General features: G+C 37.4%; 1 protein-coding gene across 5 annotated transcripts in view; it reads left to right on the top strand.

Annotated features, from left to right (window-relative positions):
• The window catches only part of ACTR3B (actin related protein 3B), a 156,991-nt gene that overhangs the window by 71,930 nt on the left and 59,804 nt on the right, over positions 1 to 25,257 (top strand). For 3 of the 5 annotated variants that reach the window (XM_037835759.1, XM_037835757.1, XM_037835762.1), the window contains 5 exons: positions 153 to 248; positions 1,721 to 1,840; positions 5,553 to 5,696; positions 10,609 to 10,782; positions 12,290 to 12,382. In XM_037835759.1, the coding sequence (XP_037691687.1) occupies positions 153 to 248; positions 1,721 to 1,840; positions 5,553 to 5,696; positions 10,609 to 10,782; positions 12,290 to 12,382 (627 nt within the window). The remainder of the gene's footprint in view (positions 1 to 152; positions 249 to 1,720; positions 1,841 to 5,552; positions 5,697 to 10,608; positions 10,783 to 12,289; positions 12,383 to 25,257) is intronic. The other 2 variants (XM_037835760.1, XM_037835758.1) reach the window with 1 other exon arrangement.

The raw sequence follows: 25,257 nt of genomic DNA, 5'->3' as shown, positions 1-25,257 counted from the left end.
AATCACTCTGGGCATACTCCATCTGTAAAATGAGAGTTCTACAGTAGTCTAGATAACATTCTTCTAGGTTAACCTTTTAATGGTTCCGATTTAATTACATGAAATTCGGGTGAACCCTAAATATAGTAAATACAGTGAATGTTTTCTTGCAGACAGAACCTCCACTGAATACACCAGAAAATAGAGAATATCTTGCGGAAATCATGTTTGAATCATTTAATGTCCCAGGACTCTACATTGCAGTTCAGGTAAAATTAGTTATTTTTATGATTTCTAAAGGATTGTAACTTTCTAATAGTTGAAGAAATGGTAATTCCAAAGGTTCTGTTTTAAGATTGTGCTGTGTTCTTCCTCCAACTCTCTTTTTCCACTTCCTCAACACACACACACAGAGGCATGCATGTACCGCATGCATACACACACCCTTTCCCTACCCATTATTTAGATTTGAGCTAAAATATTATAAAGAACATGTTGTATGATTTATATTTTTATGTTTATACTATTGGTGGAGAATTTGTCTGGCTCTGTCTTTTTTACATGCATTAAAGTTAGTGTATTTTTCTGTGGGTGACAAAATAGAGGTATAGATATGTTTCTCTTTTTGGCTCCTTTCATTTACTTCTGATCAGAGGGAAAAAAGATACAATCGAATCTGTTGGAAACAAAATAAGTGCCTTTAGAGAGCTTCTTCCTTTATTGATCTGGGGATCCTAGGAGATCTAATATACTTTTGAAGCTACTGGTTCTTGATGTGGGATGTTTTGTTGGGTTTGGTTGCCTTATATAAGGAATTGGCTGAAATTTATGGGAATAAATGAGATGGGTGTTTTCTAAAATGTTTTCTGCATAATGCTATCCTTTCTAAGGGAGAAGAGGAGTAGTTCCATAGAAAAATTAATTTGAGATGTACTTACATACTATTGCCTCCTCTTGGTGATTCACAGTGCATATTAGCCTAGTAAACTGAGAGTTCCTGCGTTAAAGTAATCTGTGTATTCTGGCACTTCCAAATGAATTTAAACACAAACCTCTCCCCACTCTCCCAAGTTAGTTACATTCCATGGAATTGGGAGATATTTCGGAAAACACTGGACCAGTGGTTCTGTGTATCATGTTCACCTGGAGAGTGTTTTTTAAAAGTACAAATTCTCAGGTTTTATCCTAGATCAGAGCTTTCAAACCTCAGTGCTTTGGGCTGGATATCTCTTTGTTATGGGAGGCTGTCCTGTGCATTGTAGGATATTTAGCATCATTTGGCCCCTTCCCACTAGAAACTGTTAGCATTTCCCCCATGAGTGACAATCAGAATGTCCCTTGATTGAGGACTATTGTCCTAGACCTACCAAATTATAATTTCTGGATACAAAGCCTAGTAATCTATTTTTATGAACTCTACAAGTTATTTTACTGCCACCAGTCTGTGGCACCACATTGGGAACCCCAGTAGATTAAAAATTTACCAAAATCTTCTGATTCTATAATAAAATAAGAGGGAGGAATTTCTGTTTTGTCTTTGTAAAATTTTAGATTGCTTTATTGAAAGCTTGACTCCTAGAGTTTAAATGCATTAAATATGTGTGTTAGTTGTCCACTTTGGAATTTAAATTTGGGGGGAGGGAAAAGATGGAGAATACATAAGAAAGAGTTGATGACTGAACCTGAGAACAAGCAGGCAAAATACTTTAAAAAAAATTTCCCTGTGTGCTAATGGTTTCAGTGTCTTCTCCAGGCAGTGTTGGCCTTAGCAGCATCTTGGACATCTCGACAAGTTGGTGAACGTACATTAACAGGGATAGTCATTGACAGCGGTGATGGAGTAACCCACGTTATTCCAGTGGTAGGTGGAATATTTAATATTTAACTCTTTATTAAGCTTACCACCTGATTTGAGACAAGGGAAGAAATATAAAACATCTTTCTATAGTTAAAAAAATACTTTTATAGTAATAATCGTACTTTAAAAAGTTAGCAAGATTTTTTTGAAACCCAGGTATGTGATTGTTTTGGATTGTTAATGCTGCCAGAATGCAGTATACCAGAAATGGGTTGGCTTTTACAATGGGAATTTATTAGCTTACAAATTTACAGTTCTAAGGCCATGAAAATGTCCTAGTTAAGGCATCAACAGGACGATACCTTCTCTGAAGACTGGTTACCCTGAGCTTTGGGCTCTTCTGTAATATAGCAAGGCACATGGCGGTATCTGCTGGTCCTTCTCTCCTGGGTTTCATTGCTTCAGCTTTTGGCTTCTCCTTTTGGCTTTTTTTTTAAAACTTCTCTGTGTATTTCTCAGAATTTTCATCTCTTAGCTTCGGTATATGTTTTATTCTCTTATAAAGGACTCCAGCAAAAAGATCAAGACCCACTGTGAATGAGGCGGGCCACATCTCAATTGAAATAACCTAATCAGGAGGTCCCCTCCCACAATAGGTCTACACTCACAGGAATGGATTAAAAGAACATGTCCTTTTCTCTGGTACATACAGCATCCAAACTACCACAGTGATAAAGAGAGAAGAAGATGGCCAACATTCGTGGCACTGGGAATTGTAAATTCATGGTGGCCCTTTTCCACAGTCAGAATTTTCACAGTCTTCAGTTGTTTGGAATCTCTGGGGCTTCCAGTTGATTCATCTGGGCATAACATCATAAAGAATATAATTCTGAGCTTTTTGGAGATAAGACTTCACTTTGGATATCAGATTTGTAGGTACAGTGCATGGCCACTTGAAGGATTATTTCTGTGTTCTGTGAAAAGATGCAAATAGCTTTAACCAGTTCATGCTTTAGAGAAATTCCTTCTTACTTTTTTTAAGAAAGAGAGATCATATGTTTTGATTTGTAGAAGGTGCTGCAATATCACCTTTTGATTTTAAAATTAATTAGAGAAGTGATTTCTAATTCAGCCTTCCAGAGACCTGTATTTTTCTTTTGGTCCAATGGACTATTTAAATGAATTATTTAAAATTTGATTTTTGGAAAAGTAATTGAAACTATATGAAGGGTATACAGTGGAAAGTCAGATTTGCTCCCATTCCTGATCCTTATCCCTCCAGGTACCCTTCTCAGAGAACCACAATTAATAGTAATTTATGTATATCACATATATGTTTTCTGAATATGCAGGTGTGTATACCATCTCAAAAATGCAAATTAGAGTTTTTAAAGCTGTTCATTTACTCTAATTGAAAAAATAGCCACCATTTCATTTCAATAAGTTGAGGGAATGATGTACTAATATACTAGTGTTTTAATTCCTTAAAGATCAGAAATCACTGCAATGGAAGTATTAAAGATCAGTATGGCCTTAGTCAGGAAGATAAATAGCCACTTCTTCCACATCCCCACTCCATCCTTATACCTTTGCTGGTATGTCCTTTGCGCTGAGATAGAGACGGGAGGAGAGAACGACTTCTGAAAAGTGTTTTCTATGCTTTAAGCACTCTTCAAGCCAATCTCAAAACACTTAATTCTTTTTTATGGATCATTGAGAGGGTTAAAGCCACTTGATAGATAATACTTACTGGAAAATTCAGGCTTCAGCTTTCTCTCTAACGTGCAACTTCAAGAAGCAATACTGAAGACTGAAACTCAAGATAAGGTGGTGGCGGGCACTTGTAGCTACTTCATTTTTTTTCTTTTTTTTGCCTATCCCATGTATCTGATTTAGGTAAAGAAAAGAAAATAAATTTCATGCGATGTACAGACCCGAACAGAAAGATTTTTTTAAAAACTGTATCTTATTTCATTTTTCCTGATTATAAAAATTACATTTGTTGTAGAAAATTTGGACAAAAGAGAGAAATGTGAAAAAGAAAGTAAAATTACCCATAAACTCACCCAGAGAACTGCATTGTAATTTAGTTATATAACCTTCCAAGGTTTTTGAAAAATATGTTTAATAAATGTGTAATAGCCTATCATAGATATATCTTAATTCATTTGTCTGTTTTTCTCTTATTGGACATTAGGTTGTTTTAATGTTTTTAATGCTGTGATGAGGCTGATACTTATTTAACAGTGAATGAGTTAGTTTTAGAAAATGTTATATGTAATGCATGTAATATAATCATTTTTAGTAATTTATTTATTAGAAAGTTAATATTTTTATAAGTTTGAGTTGATCTTTGCTATTGTAATATTTTATACATATCTTTTTTCTATGTCTTAAAGTATTTTATAAACACCTTGGACTCTGTAGAAAAGCCAAATCTTCTTTTGCTTGTAGAAATTGGGTATATCAGGAAAAAATTGAAAAAGAAATTCAGTAACTTGCCCTTGCACTTTAACTGATGGCTATATATGTAGCATGTACTTATTAGAATTAATAGCATTTCACTTCCATTCTTCTCTGCCTCACTGGGATATTGTAGCACAGAAGCCAGTGCTGTAATACGTAACCTGGAAGCATGACTCATCTCTTATTTATCTGATGAAATTGTGGTAGGGAGCTATCCATCTCTGACCACCAGCACCCATTCCCCTGCCCCTTCCTCCACCCTGCAGAGCAAGCTGGATGTGCACGTCCAAGACTGTGGCTTCTGTGTCAAGTATGTGCCCACATGAAGGTTGATGAGAGAGCCGCGGGTTCAGGCTGCATCTGTGGCTCCTTACCCATCACTGCTCTGGTGTTGTGAACTCTTGGAGCTTTCCTGGCTTGGCACTGGCCAGTGCTAGTGATCAGCTCTGGATGGCAGATTCCAGGTGTCTGCTTCAGCTCCTCTTCAGGCACTTCACAGACATGGTTGTTACTAGTCCAGGAAGGCAGACAGAGTAAGAGAATCTGGTCTAGTGAGAACTTGACCATCTCTGAACTACCAACCAATGCTGTTCTTCAGATAATGTAGTTTGTAGATTTAGCTTACTAGAATTATTTCTAGCAAATACAAATTGTACTATAAGAAATGGTACTATTTATTGAGTACATAGTACATGCCAAAAAACAGTGCTAAGTGCTTGACATACAACATTCCACTTAACCTATCTTATAAACCCCTACAGGGTGTTATATATCCCATATTGTATATGAAAGCCTGAGGCTGAAACATGTTAACAAACTTGCCCATGGCTGCTTAGCTAACAAATGTGGAGCCAGACTTTGGATACTAGTTGCTAGAATCTAAGTCCTGTGTACTTAACCAAACTGTTAATTTTTAAATAAAAGTAGATTTGTAATTGGTTTAACAATTTATAGATAATACTTTTTCCTTTTTGTTAGGAAAAAAACCAAACTATTGAATTTACTGTTCTAACAGCATAACTTTTTGGAAATGAACCATGCTTTATAGTTTTTCTTTTCATATTCCTAATGAAAACATAATTTTTATTGTCTCAGCTTATTGGAATAATTTAGAATTTTAAATATTAATGGAATTGCATATATAGTCATTTTAAAAGACCTCCAGTACTGAACTTTCCACAGAGTGGGGAGTCAGTAAATGCTTGTTAATAAAATGAGTGGGGAGGCTGGAGCAGGAAACTTTGAATCGGTATAGTTCTTAACCCCTGGAATTACTCACATTGTTGTTCTGACACCTTTTCTTCCCTAGGCAGAAGGTTATGTAATTGGAAGCTGCATCAAACACATCCCGATTGCAGGTAGAGATATTACATATTTCATTCAACAGCTGCTAAGGGAGAGGGAGGTGGGAATCCCTCCTGAGCAATCACTGGAGACTGCAAAAGCCATTAAGGTAAAAACAGATGTGAATTGGTTGGTTTGGGGTTGAAATATAAATGGTATTTGGGGCACTTCCTCTTACACTATCATCCCTGCTTCTACCTTCTTTCCTATCCCCTTCCTATGAGTGTATATTTGATCAATTTATTACTTGAGTTTAGTAAGCTGAAAGACTTAACCTCTTCTTCTAAACATAAGTTCTCCTTTGATTGTAAATGAGAACTGCTTGGTAATTGGTATTGAGTGCAAGTGTATATAGCTCAACATCATTTAATTGGAGCCTAATTAGCTGGAACCTTCAATTAACCAAAAGTTTCTTCCACATCTCCCTCCATGTTCATTTCTGGACTTAGTAAGCAAATAGCTACTGTCAGGAATCTATTCAGCCAGTAATCAACTAATTTCCTGTATGTATTATGTGTGGTTCTATAGCCTGAGAATTTGAGTTCAGAGTAATGCCATTCTAGAATCCAGAATCATTAAACAAAATTCACCTGTATTTTCTAGACTCAAGTTACTATGCTAGAAAAGTTACAGGAAGTTTTAGAATTTAATCGGTAAGAGTAGAAGTAAAATGGCTGATTAGTCCTTATTTAAAATATCTGCTTAACCTGATTCTACAGGTTAGTTTTTGTATTACACTGCACATGACGGTTGACAGAACCTTCTTAAGGTAATTTGTGTTTTCAGGTTGCAAAATTAGGGCAAATTATTATTATTTTTTTGAAATTCAGTTTTATTGGGGTATATTCACATGCCATACAGTCATCCATGGTGTATAATCAACTGTTCACAGTACCATCATATAGTTGTGCATTCATCACCCCAATCTATTTTTGAACATTTTCCTTATACCAGAAAGAATCAGAATCAGAATAAAAAACAAAAATAAAAAAGAACACACAAATCATCCCCCCATCCCACCCTATTTTTCATTTAGTTTTTGTCCCCATTTTTCTACTCATTCATCCATACACTGGATAACGGGAGTGTGATCCACAATGTTTTCACAATCACGCTGTCACTCCTTGTAATCTAGATTGTTATACAATTGTCTTCAAGAGTCAAGGCTACTGAGTTGGAGTTTGGTAGTTTCAGGTACTTACTTCTAGCTATTCCAATACATTAAAACCTAAGAAGTGTTGGGTATAGAGTGTGTAAGAATGTCCACCAGAGTGACCTCTCAACTTCATTTGAAATCTCGCAGCCACTGAAGCTTTATTTTGTTTCGTTTCGCATCCCCCTTTTGGTCAAGAAGTTGTTCTCAATTCCACGATGCCGGGTCCAGATTCATCCTTGGGAGTCATATCCTGCGTTGTCAGAGTGATTTACACCCCTGGGAGTCAGGTCCCACGTAGGAGGGAGGGCAGTGAGATCACCTGCCAAGGTGGCTTTGTTAGAGAGAGAGGGCCACATCTGAGCAACAAAGAGGCACTCGGGGAGACTCTTGGGCACAATTACAAGCAGGTTTAGCCTCTCCTTTGCAGTAACAAGCTTCATAAGGGCAAGCCCCAAGACAGAGGGCTCAGCATGTCAAGCTGTCAGTCCCCAGTGTTTGTGAGAACATCAACAACAATCCAGGTGAGAAGCAACACCTCTGCATCCTCCCCCAGCTCCTCAGGGGGGCCCCGAATATGTATTTTTATTCTCCGCCCAAATTGCTTTGGAATGTGTTGCTATTTCACTCTAACCTATACAGACCTACCGTATCTCACTTCCTATTCAAAGTTCCACGTAATTGTGGTGTTTGAACAAACTGATTGTAGAAGTTATATTGTTTAGAAAGTATAGATCCTGCACCAAGTAAATATTTCTTCCCTTGGTCTCACATGGAAGTTGAAGTTTTAACACACAGTCAGTTTCAACCTTTACTCTTTGGTCCGATTAGGGCAAATTATTTTTGTTTAAAATAGAAATCCTTAGTAATTCAAAGATTATTATTATATAGGTGAAGAGGGAAGGATATTGTTTGTTTTGTTTTTTGAGAAGAATTTAAATGTATGGGTGTGATATGTGATATTGAGCACCTGCTTTCTCCAAAAACACATAATTTTTTAGCTGTATAGGAGTTGCAGCAGAGGCAGGGTCCACTCTTGCCCTTTCCTTTCTTCTATCCTTCTATTTAAACATATAATAACTGAGGCTGGTCTTAGCCAAATGATGGTTTGGTGAAAGCAGCCTCACTGATGGATTAAAAGTGGTAGTTGAAGGAAAGGAATCATCAAAGATGATTCCCAAGTTTTGTGTGACACACTTGGTAAAAACATATTTTTAGAATCAGGTATACTGTTAATAGGGTAGGGCCTCCTGTAAGGAGAGTGACCAGCTGTTCCTGTTTACTTGGGATTAGAGTTTCCAGGGTGAGGGGATGTGTAGTGCTATGCTGGGTTGAGTTGTGTCGTCCCCCCCCCCCCCCAAATTCTTGTCCACTGAAATCTGTGAATGTGACCTGATTTGGAAACAGGGTCTTTGCAGATGTACAGAAGTTAAGATAAGGTCATACAGGATTAGAGTGCTTCCTAATCCAATGACATGTCCTTAGTTGAAGAGAGAAATTTGGACACAGACACACACACAAGGAAGGCAGTCATGTGAGGACAGAGGCAGAGATAGCACTGATGCAGCTACAAGCCAAGGAACACCAGGGATTGTTGGCAGACACCGGAAACCAGGAAGAGGCAAGAAAGGATCCTTTCCTAGAGCCTTTAGAGAGAGAGAGAGAGAGAGAGCATGGCCCTGCTGACGCCTTGATTTTAGACTTCTAGCCTTCAGAACTGTGTGAGAATAAATTTCTGTTGTTTAACTCCACTCAGTCTGTGGTAATTTATTACAGCAGCCCCAGGAAACTAAGACAAGTGCTGGAATGGGGAAGTCCCGAGCAAAATGGGAAGAGTTGGTCACTATACAGGGTGCAAGTCCTTTCCCTTTAGGGGGAAGGTTTGCACAAGTGTCATAAAGACTTTCCTTTTAGGCTAAAATATTTCCCAAGGTTTTTTTTTTTTTTTTCCTTCTCTTGTCTTTCTTTAGTGAAAGAAAAATTTTGACATTTGACCCAAGCTCTCTTGCTACCCCAGATCTGTTATGAATGTAAATGTGAATTAATCCTTGCTTTCCTCATCCTCATATTGGGTATTTACTTTATTCACTGGCTCTCTGATTTCCAATTCTGACCCTGAAATCTTAGCTGGGATGTTCAGGTTAGGACATCATATTGCTCAGCTGTGCAGCTTGGGAGTAAAATAGACGCCTTTTATACCCTCAAAATCAGCTACACTGAGCCTATTGCACAGATTAGCCCTGCTGTTATTTCTTTCTTACCTCACTTTTTTCTGTAAAGAAAGAGATCCTGGAAAGAGTAGTGTAGAGTTACTCCTGCATCATATTACTACCATGATTATCTCCTGTGGTTAGGAGGAGGCATTAGGTTGTATGTATCATGATACACACCATCTTTCTTTGCAACATAAATTCAGAATCTTAAGATCAACACTGCTACACTTCACTCAACTTCACTGAAACATTCATGCCATCTGTTGAGTTGAGATACTGTAATAGTTTGACCAGGCCTCTGGACAACTTAATGTTTTGTCTCCAGTTCTGGTAGATTAAAGTTGTATTGACTGATCCAGTCTCTCTTTCTATCATCAAGGAACAGGGTTGGGTTAGGCCATCAATTTTGTAATTCTGCTAGAGTATATCAAGATATCCAGAAGATGGTATAAAGATAAAGTTTCAGGGACTCTAAGAAACTTTAAACTTAATACCAGAAAAACACCTTCAGAAGTCCTTGAGAGAGCCGTTTTTTCCAACATGTGTATTGAGCACCAACTGTGTTCCAGATGCTGTGCTAATCATTGAATGAAGCCCAAATGGCTTTACCCACAAGAAGCTTAATTCAGAAGCTGATCCACCAAGTATCACATGCTGCTTTGCTGAATTTACTCTTGAGGACAGATGATAAATCCAAAGATCAACAAGAGCATCAAGTTATCATAATCAGGAAATGTTTCACATATCTGAGACTGGTTGTTGAAAACCATTAGCAAGTTCTCTTGCAGTAGCAGTATACTGACAACTCCAATCTTCCTACCTGACTCTACATTTTCTTTTTTTCTGTGGCATCTATTAACCTTATAACATACCACCATTCCATTTGTTTATTCATTATGGTTATTTATCGTCTGATTTTCAACTAGAGTATAAACTCCACAGGACAGGGATCTGTGTCTGTTTTGTTCATGGCTTTGTTTTTGTATATCCCAAGTTCCTAGGCACGCAATAATATTTGCTGATTGAATGACTTAGAATGTCTAACCCACAAGTTACTGTATCTCGGCAAACTGGTGGAACCAGATGACAGTACCATATCAGACTCCACGCCAGGATAACGATTGGCACAGTATTAGTGATCCACTTCCTTAGCCTCCAGATATTATACTTGAATTTTCATATGCTGATACCCAAAGAAATTATTAGCAGTGGAAAATAAGGCATTATTTACCTTATAAAACAGTCCACCATGTTCAAATAAGTTCTGCTGGGCCAGAAAAGGATGGCAGTGAGATTGCCTACCATATGGGGAGCCTAAGAGGAAGAAGGAAAAAGCTAGATAGAGACAAAATACTTTATAGACACTTTGAAGCATTATTTCAGATAATATGTCAACAAAATTTGATAGACTAAGGTTAAAATAAATAGCCAAATTACAAAAAAGGCACTTACATGTCTCAAAATCAAAGAATAGTCATGTCTAATATGAAAGACTGATAAAATATGAAGCTTGATAGCACATCCACACATTGGATTACAGTGTGTGGGCAGGATATGATTCAGAGATGCTTTTAATGCATTGTTGTGTATTTGTCAGTGAGAAGAGACAGGATAGTTGTTAATGTCTGATGATGTCTTTATATGTGTATATGCAGGAGAAATACTGTTACATTTGTCCCGATATAGTAAAGGAATTTGCCAAGTATGATGTGGATCCCCGAAAATGGATCAAACAGTATACAGGTATCAATGCGATTAACCAGAAGAAGTTCATTATAGACGTTGGTTATGAAAGATTCCTTGGACCTGAAATTTTCTTTCATCCAGAGGTAAGATGTTTCTTTTTGGGGTGTCTTCAAATGTGGTATATATGGAGCAATACTGCCACCTAGTGTGAATAAAAAGCAGTTTTTAATAAAGGTAAAATGAGAAAGTTGGCAGTCTTTCAGTAAGGAATACTTGTCTGCATATTTAAGTCTTTCTGCAAACTTTTGTAGTTCCTCCTCTGTTGTTTGATTTTCTCTTACTTTTGGTTTGTCTCTCCATAGACTTGATTATCTGCTTAAATGGTTATGGATTGATTATACAAGAGTAGTTAGGAAGAAGTTTTAAAAATATAAGAATATAACTAAAATGAAGTTAATCTCAAAGGGAGAATACATGCTAATGTGACAAATAGCTCATCTCAAGGACTGTAAGAAACTTGTCATTGCATAAAAGTGGGGTAGCATATAACTTTCCAATCTTTTCTGAATGTACTTCTTACTTCCAATTTTTAACCCAGAACAGTTTACTCCTGCTTGTGTTCCCTGCTGCAAGTAGGGAACTAGAAGTCATAAATAATACTTCTGCAGAAAGTAGTAATTAAGAGACAACCTTTTGAGGTTTAAACAAAATGCATTTTATTTGTGTTTTGGTATATTTTCCAGCCTAAGTCATTTTGTGGGTAGGCTATAAACTTGCTTATTTTTAGATTTGTATATAACTGTTTTGCACAGAGACATGGCTCAAAATGTATGCCTTACTAGGAATCTGTTATATCATAGTCATTCATTCATGCTTTTGATGTTACTCATTTAAAATAGTCATAATACTGACAAATGTCCAGTGAACAGGTGAACAACTGGGGGTTAAGTTCTTCCCTCAAGACTGTTGCACATTAAAGCTTTCCTTCATTTTTAACACGTATTTCACATGTAATTGTTTATACCTAGCTTATTTAACTTATGTAATAGAATCTAAGGCTATTTACTCTGTAATATGATTGTTAACATGCTGATTGTTTAATTTTAAGGCAACCACTGTCAAAATAAAATACTTTCTTTTCTTTATCTTTTAGCCCTGGTTTACTTTAATATTCCAGTTTTTTCTTTTATCCGGGCTAACTTTTTCATAATGTAATATCACTTGATAAGTGACACCTGTGTATTTCTTATTACATTTCACATATATCATATGCATGCTTTTTATAACCTCTTATTAACAGTGATTCACCATATATTCATAATGGAGGGCATACTGCAGTCTATCTATTAACCATTAGACTATCTATTAGATATTTTTCCGTTACTAAACTCACACATTTCAGCTCTTGAGGGGACATACATTATTATTACTCCATGCACACGTAGTCACATGGGACTAATTTGACGTATTGCTCATTCCAACGTGAAAGTTTTTTTTTTTTTGAAGTTATAGGCAATTCTGTTTGTTAAACTTTTTTAAAAAAGAAAATTTGTATTCTCCAGTGTTAATGTTATCTTTAGAAATAATTTTTTATTTTGTCCTATTTGAGAGAAATGTATAATGCTTCTTTTATATTTGTATAAAATTTAGTTTGCCAACCCAGACTTTATGGAATCCATCTCAGATGTTGTTGATGAAGTGATACAGAACTGTCCCATTGATGTACGTCGTCCGCTGTATAAGGTATAAGCTGCTTGGGTAAGGTACTTTGATTTCATTCCAAAATTAAAGGCCCATAGTTCTTAAAGTTCTTAATATAGGTTATTAATACCCATATGCAGACATTCCTATTTCACCTTCTGTTTTATAGGAATTATTAAACTTTAAAAACCAGTATATTTGTTTAAAGATTTCTTTAGATGGAGGATGACATAACTGGAAGTATTTAATTGAAATATTGCAATATCTTTTGTCTGGCAAATTATATTTTAAATTGGGCAATTTTAGCTATACGTATTGATTAAAAGATAAAAGTGATATTTTCCTTCATGCTTTTCATGAATTCCATTGGTCTTGTTTCTGTGCATAGTTAGGTTCACTGTCAAATGTGATGTTGCCACATAGAAGGTAGAGCCTGAAATGGAGCAATTGAATAGAAAATACTCATGTAATATTTTTTCCAGAATTCTTTGATTGCAGGGAATTCTGCAACTTGAAAGAGAACAATCTGGTCCATGTAATTATTGAATAAGATGACATATTGCTGACAACAAAATATTGAAAGCAGAAAGTGAAGGTCAGTTAGCCTTCCTTCATCTTTAATTAACTTTTGCTTGAGTGAATCATGTTATCACTCAGCGTCATGATTTCATCTTCCTTATTCAAACCCAAGGAGATGAATTTTAAAGAGGAGCAAGTCGGGCTCAACAAAGAGGACTCAGTAGATTTTGTTGCATCTGTACAATAGATTATTATGTAGTCTTTAAAAAGAATGAGGTAAATAAATATAAATTCAAATGAAAAGATGCTCCAATATATATTAAGTGAAAAAGTAAGTTGTAATATTTACACATAGTATTATTTCATTTTATATAAAAATATAGATTTCATATACATAAGAAAATATTTTTACTGATATCTACTAACCTCTTAAAAGTAAAGAAAAACCTCTAGGGGGTGGGATGATGGATGACTTTTATTTTCTACTTTTTGTGTTATAGAATTGTTTGCAATTTTATAGTTAATTGGAAAAAGTTTTCTTCTATTGACAACTTTTTCATCTCTTGCCATAGGATAAATTCCTTAACCTCATTGATTTGAAATATGAATGAATAAGTGGACACAATGACTGTATTGTTTAGAAAAGAGAAGATCATATTTTCTCTTAGGTTACTTGTCCAAGGTCACCTGAAAGAATTGTGCTCTTGTCCCTTCCCCTGTATAGAGAGTCCACTCCATCCTGTCTAATAGTTTCACTTTGATGCCATTTTCAGTGTTGAAATTATTAAATAACACTGTGCTTAAATATGAAAATGAAGCAAAACAGCATATGCTGATCCTGAACTCAAGGAAGCTTATAAACTAACAAGACAACATTAGCATACAAGAAAAATACAAGACGTTCTGTAGAAACATGTACTTACATGTCAGTTGGTTTATCATGTATATGGGGTAGTATATCAAATGGGGCAGTGGTTGTATGTTGAGTTTGATATCTAAACCTAGGAAAAGTCATTGAAGAGGATTAAATGTGGTCAAGGAATATGGTTTAAAGAGAAGAGGAAAGCATGCGTTTTGGGAGCTATGAAAGAGAATGTCTTTTGCAGAGGATGCTAAGATAAGGTTTCTTTGACTTGAGTATATCTCCCCCCCTACCCTTTGCAGATCTAGCCTCAGATTTCTATCTAGTTTCTAGACACTTCAGTTGACTGTTCTGTAGCCAACTCAAAAACAATACAAACATATAATCCTTGCTAACTATATGTCTATTAATTTTAGTTTTTTCTCGTAGTCATCCTAACTAGAAATGCTAATATATATCAGAGCAGCTGCAGAGTGGTCAGATACTAATGATACCTAGTGGTGATACTTAGTATCATTAGATAGTGTGGGATCCTAGTTAGTTAAAAATGTCCTTCTGGAATCATTCTTACAGCGACTGTAAAAGAGTGGATAAGGGGTATTGACTGTCTACTATCCCTGTAATTAAAGTAATTATCTTGGGCAATGATTGATGTGTAAGTCAGCAGTTTCCTGTGGATTATTTGGCTGAAGGAAATGAGAACAGATTCCATTGTAGAAAGAGTCAGGAGTGATGGGTTGAAGAAGCCTTAGAAGGAATTGGGTGAAGAACAGAAAATGTAGCTTAAAAAAAACAAGGGCATTTAACCCAATTACTTACATTGCCTATTATAGTCTTAAAATCTCAGCTTTCTGTAAATTCTGTACTCAGAAGTAGTAGAAAATGGTTAAACTTCTAAATATAATTTTTTTTAAGTGATAGGAAATTTCAGATTTGCTTTTTTGTAGCTAAATTCTTTCCAGGTTCCTCATTATTATTGTATAGAAACAACCTTAAGTTTCTTCCATTTCCAAACAGATTTTGCTTGAAGAATTCATGTTATCATTCACAAGCTTTTAAAAGTTCATGTAATAAATGGCTACACTTTATTGAGTACTTACATGTCAAGAACTGGATTAAGCACTTTCCTTACAGCCACCTTGTGAGGGTAGGTGCTGTTTCTCTTCCCATCTCACAGATGAAACTGGGACTAAGACTCAAGAAAGAGAAAGTTACTTGCCCAAGGTCACACTCTGTAAGTGCTGTTCTATATTTAGTGAATTTCAGTATGTGCAGCGACTCTGGTAGGCGCTTAAAAATATACTAGTCTTTTAATCCTCACACAAATCTCTTGAGTATGATAATATTCTACCCCTTTACACATCAGAAAGTTTTGTGGAAAGGTTCAGTGCTAGGTAAGATCATAGAGCTACTAAGTGGCAGAGTGGATTTTGAGCCCATTACCCTGATATTCCATAACTCATGCTTTTATTTTCACCATACCCCAGTGAAAATAATATAAAATTTAGGAGTAAGATGACTCTCCTAAGAGGGAATGTCTGTCCTTGACCACTTCACCATTAGGATAATGATTTCCTTGTAGTGTTTTTTATACGGGTTTTAGCTGGTCCTGAGTATTAAGTTTGTGCTAGATAAATCTTTTGCTCCGTCAACCATATTAGAGCAATTTGTATGGGGCCTCTGCAGTCTTATTGCAGCCTGGCAGGTGACTTAGAATTCAATTAGAGTTGCGAGGTGGGATAGGTGGTGGAGTTGACCATGTTTTCATCCTCTTTTTTGTCATGCTTTCAACTTCTGTACTTTGTGGGGCAAATGAGGGACACAAATGAATCTGCCCCCCTTTGCTGCCTTTCTATTATATTTGTCAGGGTAGATTAGAATATGTTGTGGGAAAAATTAACGCTGTAATGTTGGGGGGCATAACAGTGAAGGCTTTTTCCTCTGCTCACGATACATATCCAGTGTGGGTTGGAAATGGATTCTACCACTGTCTTTTAGCTGCAGTATCAGGAATACATTGTGTCTTTGGTCACCATTGTAGGGGAGGAAAAATCTGGTAGGTCACCACAGCTCTCATCCATGGAGCATTTCTAATCCCATGGTCCATCTTCAGGGCCAGGGAAATGGAAAGTGGAAATTTTGTGTGTGTGTGAATGTGTGTGTTTGTGTGTATGTCGTTTTTTATTTATGGCAGTTAATCTTCAGAGAAGATTAATAGAAGTTTTATTGCTGAGTCAAAGTCAGTTTGTTTTTTTTTAAATTTATACTGTTTTATTGAGATAAAGTCACGTACCATACAATCATCCACAGTGTTCAGTCAGCTGTTCACAGTACCATCATATAGTTGTGCATTTATTACCACAATCAATTTCTGAACATTTTTCTTACTCAAAAAAATAACAAGAATAAAAAAAAAAAAGTAAAAAAGAACACCCAAAGCATCCCACTCCCCCCATCCTACCCTATTTTTCATTTAGTTTTTGTTCCCATTTTTCTACTCATCTGTCCATACACTGGATAAAGGCAGCGTGAGCCACAAAGTTTTCACAATCACATAGTCACACCATGTAAGCTACATAGTTATGCAGTCATCTTCAAGAATCAAGACCACTTGGTTGCAGTTCAACAGTTTCAGGTATTTCCTTCAGCCTATTCTAATACACTACAAACTAAAAAAGTTTAGCTATATCGCACATACAAATGCCTTCTAGAATGACCTCTCAACTCCATTTGAAATCTCTCAACCACTGAAACTTTATTTTCTTTCATTTCACTTCCTCTTTTTGGTCAGGAAGATGTTCTCAATCTCATGATGGTGGGTCCAGGCTCATCCCCAGGACTCAGGTCCCGTGTTTCCAGGAAAATTTACACCCCTGGGAGTCATGTTTCACGTGGGGGGAGGGCAGTGAGTTCATTTGCCGTGTTGGCTTAGAGAGAGAGAGAGGCCACAACTGAGCAACAAAGAGGTTCTCTGGGGGAGATTCTTAGGCACAATTATAAATAGGCTTTATTAGTTAGGGTAGTCTAGGGAAACGGAATCAATGAGAGGTACCTATGAATATAAGATAAAAGTGACTCACGCAACTGTGGGTATGCACGAGTCCAAATTCTGTAGGGCACTCAGCAAACTGTCAACTCCAAGGAAGATGTCCGATGAACTCCACAGGAAATGAACCGGCAACTTTGACAAACTCCTCAGAAAATGATCTGGGATCTTCGATGAATGTGTTTGATGATCTCCTCAGGAAACAAACTGGCAACTTCGATGAACTCCTCAGGGAACGCTTCGCTGGTCAGCCGAAGAAGAAGAGAAGGTCCTCTATTTGTCTCACTTGTAAGTCTTCAACTGATTAATTGGATTAAATCCAGCCAACTGCATTCTCTTATTGTGGAAGACACGCCCTTCGGTGAGTCATCAGTCATAGCTGCAGCCAATTGACTGATGATTTAATAAACCAGCCTGTTGGTTTGTTAACCAGCCACAAACGTCTTTGCAGCAATCGTTAGGCCAGTGCTTGCTTGATTAAACAGCTGGGTACTATCACCTGGCCAGGTTGACACATGAACCTAACTGTCACATAGGCTTAGCCTCTCCTTTGAGTAACAAGCTTCATAAAGGCAAGCCCCAAGATCGAAGTCTTGGCCAGCGAAATTGTTAGTCCTCAATATTTGTCAGAATATCAGTAATAACCCAGGTAGGGGAGTCCAACATTTCTGCCTTTTTCCCCAGTTCCTCAGGGGGGCTCTGCAAATATATTTTTATTCTCTGCTCAAATTATTTTGGGCTGTATAGGGATTTCGCACTAAACTGTACAAACCTGCCAGATCTTGTTACAGTGCCCGCGAGTTGAAGTACGAGACAGCCAAACAGAATTTAAAGAGCCTTTATTAGCCGGCCGGCGACTGCTCATCGTCACTCCGCGCAGGGAGTTTAGTAAGCAGCCCCGACCTGTGTGTGCTGGTGCCTTGTATAGGCAGAAACCACATCCTGGAAATGCAAGCAAGCTATTTTGACAGAAGCAGAGTTGGCGGTTAGTTACTGGTTGCTTAGGATCTTTAGCAAGGTTGAGAAATTTTCTCAAGGTCTGCACAATGGTTGATTGTTGAAATGGTTATGCTTGGCTAATGCGTACAACCGCAAGTTTCACTCCCTGAAACGGTACAGTTTCACTTCCTTCTTCTCAGGGCTTAATGCTTACACAACATTTTTTACGGTGCAGTCGTTGCCGGTTGAGGAGGAGGGGACCCTCCTGTTACAGATTAAGGGGAGGGGGCCCACTTCAATCTCACTTCCTTTTCAAAGTTCCATGTGATTAAGTTGTTTGAATAAACTGACTGTACAAGTTAAAGTATTTAGTGTGCTGCAGATAATATAGATCCTGCACTAAATAAACATCTCTTCCCTTGGTCTTACACAGAAGTTGAAGTTTTAAAACACAACAAATGGCATCCTTTACCCTTTGGCCTGATTTTCCTTAGACCTAACCAGATCTGCTTCATTCATATCTCTAATTGAAGTGTGAACTCTTTTTCAGCTTTTTTAGCAGTTGCTGTGTGCGCTAATACTGACATTCATAGCTGCTGAGTTCTGTCTCTAAGTTTCAGGTGTCACAAAGTTCCAGAGACTGACTAGGTTATTTACAAAGAGCTCAGCATCTTAGAATTTAGAGATGACTATTACAATTCAGGAACAGATGTGACTGCTGTAAGAGCTTACAATCTAAGGGACCATTACAGTAAGCGTTCTCCTGACAAGCTGTGCTGTAAGATTCAGTTCTCAGAGTTTACACATTATAGTTAGTTCATATTAGTGAGGTATTATAATATTTGTCTTTTCGTTTTTGGCATTCTTCACTCAAAATGCTGTCCTCAAGACCCATTTACCTAGTTGCATGTCTCACAGCTTCATTCATTCTTGCAGCTGCTTAATATTCTATTGTATGGCATACGCTACAGTTTACCATTCTGTTCATCAGTCGATGTAGAAAAGTGAAAATTTGTTGGTGGGTTGTGATGGAATGTTGGTGGATATCACTACCTCTGCATGGATACTAGTAAAGGGATTTCTTTCCCAAACAAGGGACTTGATAAGTACATTGAAGTTTAACATTGAGGCCTAAAAATGCTAGTTTTCTATATGTTAGTGTGCTAGGTAACAACTGTTACAGTGCCTTTTCTTCCATGGTAATTTTAGACCAACTTTTTCTGTGGGCCTGATAATAAATATTTTTGGTTTTGCAGGTCATACAATCTGTATTTCATTTATTTAGTTCTGCCAATGCAGCCATGGATAGTATATAAATGACTAGGAGTGGCTGTGTTGCTACAAAACTTTATTTACAAAAACAGGCAGACATCTGGTTTAGACACTTGGAAATTGTTTATGAAAACCTAACTAATATTTTCTAGATTAAACCTCTAATAATTGTCTTCGGAGTCTCATTAAAGCTGTGTATGTAAAAGGTGTGCCATTTGTTAATTTATTAGCAACTCAAGGCTGCTTTTAAAGAAGACTTTATAAAAGAGTTATTGTTGGACTCTTTTCACTTAAGGGATTTGTAGCTTCTGCCAACACAGTCCAGGGCGGAGTCAAAAACTGCCCAGGCAGTGCTTCTTGCTGATTGAATTTCTGGAAGCTTTTGAGCCCTTCTTCCAGGTTGACTTGCCCTGTCTGGTTATCATGAAGAAGGGTTCTTCTAGAACTAGTGACTTGGCAGCAGTGCAGCTTCATTATTCAGGTTCACTCTTGCTGAGTGTATTGCATGTTAATTTTTTCCTTCCCTTTTTCTGACTGCTTCTACTCCTCAGTTTGGAAGTGAGCTTGCCATGAAATGAATCCTTCTACCTCAACTTCTGTGTTAGTGAAATGAACAAATACGTGAATGGGTTTGTGTGTTTTTTAAACAAATAATTCCAAAATATTCTTCTAGTTAGAAGACATAACACGAATACCTGTTACAGAACATGAAATCATTTTTCTCTAGATAGCTAAGCATTTAAATGTCTTTAGGCAGGATATCTTTTCTTTCCATTTCTATTGTCATTTCATTATCTTTTACTGATGTTTCTTCTTATCTGCTGGATCCACTCTTGTGAGTGGCTCAGGCATCTATCATGGAACTAAAAAAAGGTGCTCAGTAGACCAATAAAGAAGTAGTAAACCTTCCTTCCCCTTAAAGGAATATATATTTTTTTTCATTAAAGTTGGATTTTATACTTAAGTCCAGGTGAACATCAGGTGGCACAAGTCCCAGAGAGAAAAGGGGCACTATGAAGAATCAACAGGAAATGGGAGGTACAGGAGGCTTAAAACTAGATGGGGAGAACACAATCAGAGCAAGAGGGACCCACGGGCAAGTGCCTGTATTGTGACCCAGGGGTTGAGGTTAGATTTTCTGTGGAAGTCAAGGATTGGTTAGTTTAAAGCCAGTGCTTGTGTACAGAGGGAGTGGGGATTGGAAGATGTGGGAGTTGAGCTTATCATTTGGAACCAGCTGTGGGTTTTGGTTGAGGTGGGAGGGTGGTGTTGGTGGTGGGCACAGATGCAGGATTGGGTTCTGGGGGAGTTTATGCCCCAGGGCTGGAAAGCTGCTTATTATCTAGGCCAAAGGTCAGGGTTGAAGCAAGTCACTAAGCCATAGTGAGATGGATGTTGAGGCAGCAGCCTCTTCACCTCTCTCAGTGTTCACAGAATTGAAGAGAGCCAGGGCCTTGCTCTGGATTAGATTTTAGCTTAAAGTAATATTGTGGCTGGTTTCATCTTCTATCCAAACCATTAAAAGTTTCCCCATATTAGCAATAAAGCTGTTTTGTTTTTTTGTCATTTGTGTCTTCACTGGAATAGCTCTTTTCATTTCCTTCAAGAACTTTTCATTTTCATTCACAGCTTGGCTAACTTGTATGGTCAAGAGACCTAGTTTTGGCCTGTCTTCACTTTTGACGTGCCTTCCTCATTAAGCTTAATCATTTATAGCTTTTGATTTAAAGTGAGAGTTGTGAATCTTCTTTTCACTTGAGTAGTTAGAGGCCATTGTAGGTTTATCAACTGGCCCAATTTTAATATTGTTGGGCCTCAGGAAAAGGAAGGCCCGAGGAGAGGGAGACAGGAGGAGGGCTGGTCATTGGAGCAGTCAAAACACACAAAGCATATATCAGTTAAGTTCCTCAACATATGGGTGAGGTTGATGATACCTCAAAGCAGTTACCAGGGTAGCATCAAAAATCACTGATCACAGATCACCATAACATGTAATATAATGCAAAAGTTTGAAAGCTTGCAAGAACTACTAAAATATGACACAGTGACACGAAGTGAAACATGCTTTTGGAGAAATGGCAACAATAAATGATAGGGCTGCCATAAAGGTTCAACATGTAAGACTGTGGTATCTGTGAAATGCAATTAAGTGAAGTGCAATAAAATGAGGTATGTGTATATGTGTATAACATTGATATTTTACTTTGCATTGGATACCACATTTTCACCTGTGGGATCTTTTTTTTTTTTTTTTTTTACATTTCTTATGAACAAGAATATTCATTTAGGTAATCACATTAAGTGTAGTTAAGAAATTCAAGAAATTTACATTCTGTACTTCATTTTTTTTTTTTTTTTTATGTCCCAATTGTGTCCTTTTGAGCATTTTCTCCTCTGTTCTTAGATCTCATCCAGGATCATCTATGGCATTTAATTGTCATTATCTATTTAGACTCTTTTTTTTCTATTGTGGAAACATATATAGAGCATAAATCTTCCCATTCCAACCCCTCCCAAGAATTCCATTTAGTGGGATTAATCACATTCACAATGTTGCAATGCCATCAATTTCCCACCATCCATTACTAGAAATTTCCTTTCACCCCAAACAGAAACCCTACACTCATTTCTTATTAACTCCCCATTACCCCTTGCCCCTCTTCTCTTAACCCATACTCTACTTTTCATCTCTATGATCATCTTCTCTGATACTTTCTTTGTGTTTACTGTGGGGCTTAAACTTAACATCCTAAATCTATAACAATTTTGTTTTCTTTGATACCAACTTAACTTCAATAGGACACTTAAACTATGTTCCTGTACTCCTCCAAGGAATATTTTTTAAAGGAATACTTTAAGATGCCCTTCCTTGTAGAATTGTAAATGTAGGAGAGTTCTGCACCTTGCTGGATTCCTATCTGCCACCCATGCCACTATCCCTCTAGTCACCACAGCCTTATACGGTCAGCCGTGGTTGCCATATTAACCAGAGTAGAACCACATAGATCCCAGCTGGGGAGAATTTTTGAGTGAGATCCTCAGTGTCTTGAAGATCTGTTGTTCATCTTCAAAGGAAGTTGTATTTCCTCCGCTCTGCCAAAATCCCGAAAGAGGTGCATGTCTAAACTAGTAGGGTCAGGGCTTTTCATATTTTCCAGACTTATAGTTCATGGTAACCATTACTGGAGTTTATTATCATGAAGCAAATAGGAGGAGGCTTGCTTTAGACTCTGCTGAAAATATCTGAGATCTGTTTCTGGTCAGTGAATTAACAGCTCACTTAGGCTAATAGACAAGAAAAATGGAGACAGTAGAAGAATGAGAATGAAAGGTGGCTTTGTCATGTAAGAAAATTTAGAATCTTTTAAAAAGCAAAGTGATTTTTTAGGCTAAAGTAGTCAGAATCTATCTAATTTTTATTTCATTCTGGTTGTAGATAAGAAGAGGGTATTTATGTTTCTTCTTTCTTTTTCAGCCTTTAAATTTGATGGGAAAGATCTGGAGGGCAACACAGATGTAGAAGAGCCATGTCTTATAGGCCTGTGATTTCCCCCAAAAGCCAAAATAATTATAAGGAACCAGGTGCTGCTTGAAACAGAGTTCTCAGCCTTGGCTGCACATTGGCATCCCTTGGGGGCTTTAAAATATACAGATGTCTGGGTCCCACCCCTAGAGATGCTGATATCATTGCTCTAGGATGGGACCTGGGCATTGAGATATTAAAAGCTTTCCAGATGATTCTGATGTGCCCCTAAATTGAGAAAGGTTAGCAATTAGCTCAGTCCTGGATTAGTAGGTGTTTAGTGATATGCATGCTTTACTTGAGGGCAAAGCCAATTTGGAGTTGCTTTGTAATGCAACTGGATAGCTTTCTGTTTTTCATTTCTGCTAAGCAGATATCTGAGTGCATAGTAGATATATGACACTATTGCTATGTCGGGTTTAAGTATGTAAGAGATATGGTTCTTGTCTTCAAGAGCTTATAAAAAGGCTAGAAATAATACCAAAATAACTCTAATGGGAACCACTACAAGCTAAATGTCATTATAGTGAATCATGCAAATTATGGTAATTTAGAGAAGGGACAGATTGCATTTAATTAGAGGGGATCAGGAAAGGCTTGAGAAGGTGGTATTTGAGCTGAATTTGAGGGCTTGGCATGCAGAGATGGGATGGGGGAGGCATTCCAGGTGGAGGGAACATAATGAGCACAGAAGTGGGAGAGTAAAGGAAATATTTAAGAAATAGCAAGTAAATCATATTTTGGCTGGAGCCTAATGTGTGCATAGATGGTAGTGAGAAACAGATCTAGAAAGGAGGGTTGGAACCAGCTTTTAAAAATATTTTTAAACCTGCTTTAGCAGTTGTTTGGTGATTCTTAAAAAATTCTTATTATGTTTGTCAGACAGTTGTGAACACAACATGATATGGCTCAAGGATTGATTTTTCTGTAACAAATTGCTTGAATTGGCTATATATTTAAACATATTATAATTATGTTACTGTATTTTACATCATAAAAGCATGTTGCAAAGTAAATGAGTTATAGATATTATTTTTCATTCTTTATGAATAAACTCAAATGTGTTTAGTGTTTGAAAGGAAATCAGAAAAAATACATATTTTGATTTTTCAACCTTTTCAAAATAGGCCTTTTTGATGAAATTATGGATTGAAGTATAATATGCAAACAAATAAAAAGGGAGCTTCTGAAGTCTAATAGGTGAACATATAAAAAGGTAGCTTCTCTGGTTTGGGCAGAGTAGTGGACAGAGAAGGTTCCAGAGCTCTGCACTTGTAGCCCTCACTTCACGCTCATTCCCCCATAATTTTTAATTGATGCTCCTACTGATGTATCAAGAACTGGCAAAAATTTTTTTTATTATTACTGGGAAGGGAAGAATAATGCTAACAACTTAACATTAACTTGCCAAGTTGAGAGGAAATTGAAGAAGCTTCTGATGAGAGAGTGATGAATAGATGATAAACTTCATTGTTGTGACAGCATTGAATAAATGTTCACTGAACACCTGCAGAATGCCAGGCCTCTCCCTGGGCACTGAAGATACAAACAAGCAAAACAGACAATTGTAAGAAAGTGGGTTAAGTGCTCTGTGGGGCTATGTGATTGTGATGTGGAGGTGCAGGGGATGGACATTTACTAAGCCTGAGGGATGTGAGGAAGGCTTCCTGAGGGAGGTGACATCTGGTCTAGCACTCTCCTATTAGCTTTCTGCAATGATAGAAATGTTTTATATCTGTGTTGTCCAGTTTGACCACTAACCATGTGTGGCTATTGAGCCTTTGAAATGTGGTTAGTGCAACTGAAGAACTGTATTTTAAATTTGATTTAATTTTAATTATTTAAATTTAGCCACATGTAGTTAATGGCTATTATATTGGATAGCACAGATCTAATCTGAGTACTGAAGGATATTCTGACTGTCTGGTCAGAAGCAGTGCATGCAACACAGGGAGGAGGAGAATTTTCAGTGGAAATAATCTGTTTGCAGGACCAGGGGTGAAAGATAGTAGAACATGTTTGTGTACCTGAAAGGAAGGTAGCATCCCTGAACCATAACATTTGAAAATGGAAATAGTAAGTGAGAAGGCTTGGATGTGTGCATGAGCCAGATTATGTAGGGACTGTAAAGGAGGGTCATGTGAGCCATGGCATCCTAAAAGGGGTTCAGAGGATAGACATAGTATATCCACTTGGTGGGGCGGGGTGTCTTGCATGGATTTTAGACTTTATCCTAAGAGCATTGAAGTTTTGGTGCAGGGAAGTTATGTGATCCGACTGATGTTTTAGAAAAAGTACTTGGGACTGGACCAGGATAAATGGATTGGAGGTGGGAAGACTGGAGACAGAAAGCCAGTCAGCAGGCTCTCAGACCTGCAGATGAGGTAGTATGGTACCCAAGTGGCAGCAGGTATGGGTGATTGAAGAGACTTAAAAGAGAGACTCTGTAGTACTTAATGTTGTTTTGTTAAGGTAGGAAGAAAATGTTCATGTTTCTGGCTTGCACATCTAGGTGGATGGGGACATCATTTACTAAAATAGGAAACACAAGAAAAGGACCCCATTTGAGGAGTCAATAAATGTTAGTTTGGCAGAGATGCTCAGATGGATATATAGATCGGAAGCTTAGGAAAAGATCTGGACTGGACTTAGAGGTTTGAGGATCATTAACATGCAGACAGAAATCAAAGATCTGAAAGTGAGTATCACCAAGGGAGAGTATGCAGAGTGAGAAGACAAGACAACTTTGGGCTGAA

This window comes from Choloepus didactylus, chromosome 5 (assembly GCF_015220235.1).
Source record: "Choloepus didactylus isolate mChoDid1 chromosome 5, mChoDid1.pri, whole genome shotgun sequence".
Classification (NCBI taxonomy): Eukaryota; Metazoa; Chordata; class Mammalia; order Pilosa; family Megalonychidae; genus Choloepus; species Choloepus didactylus.
The sequence above is the reverse complement of the archived record's forward strand: the minus strand, read 5'-3'. Positions and strand labels throughout refer to the sequence as shown.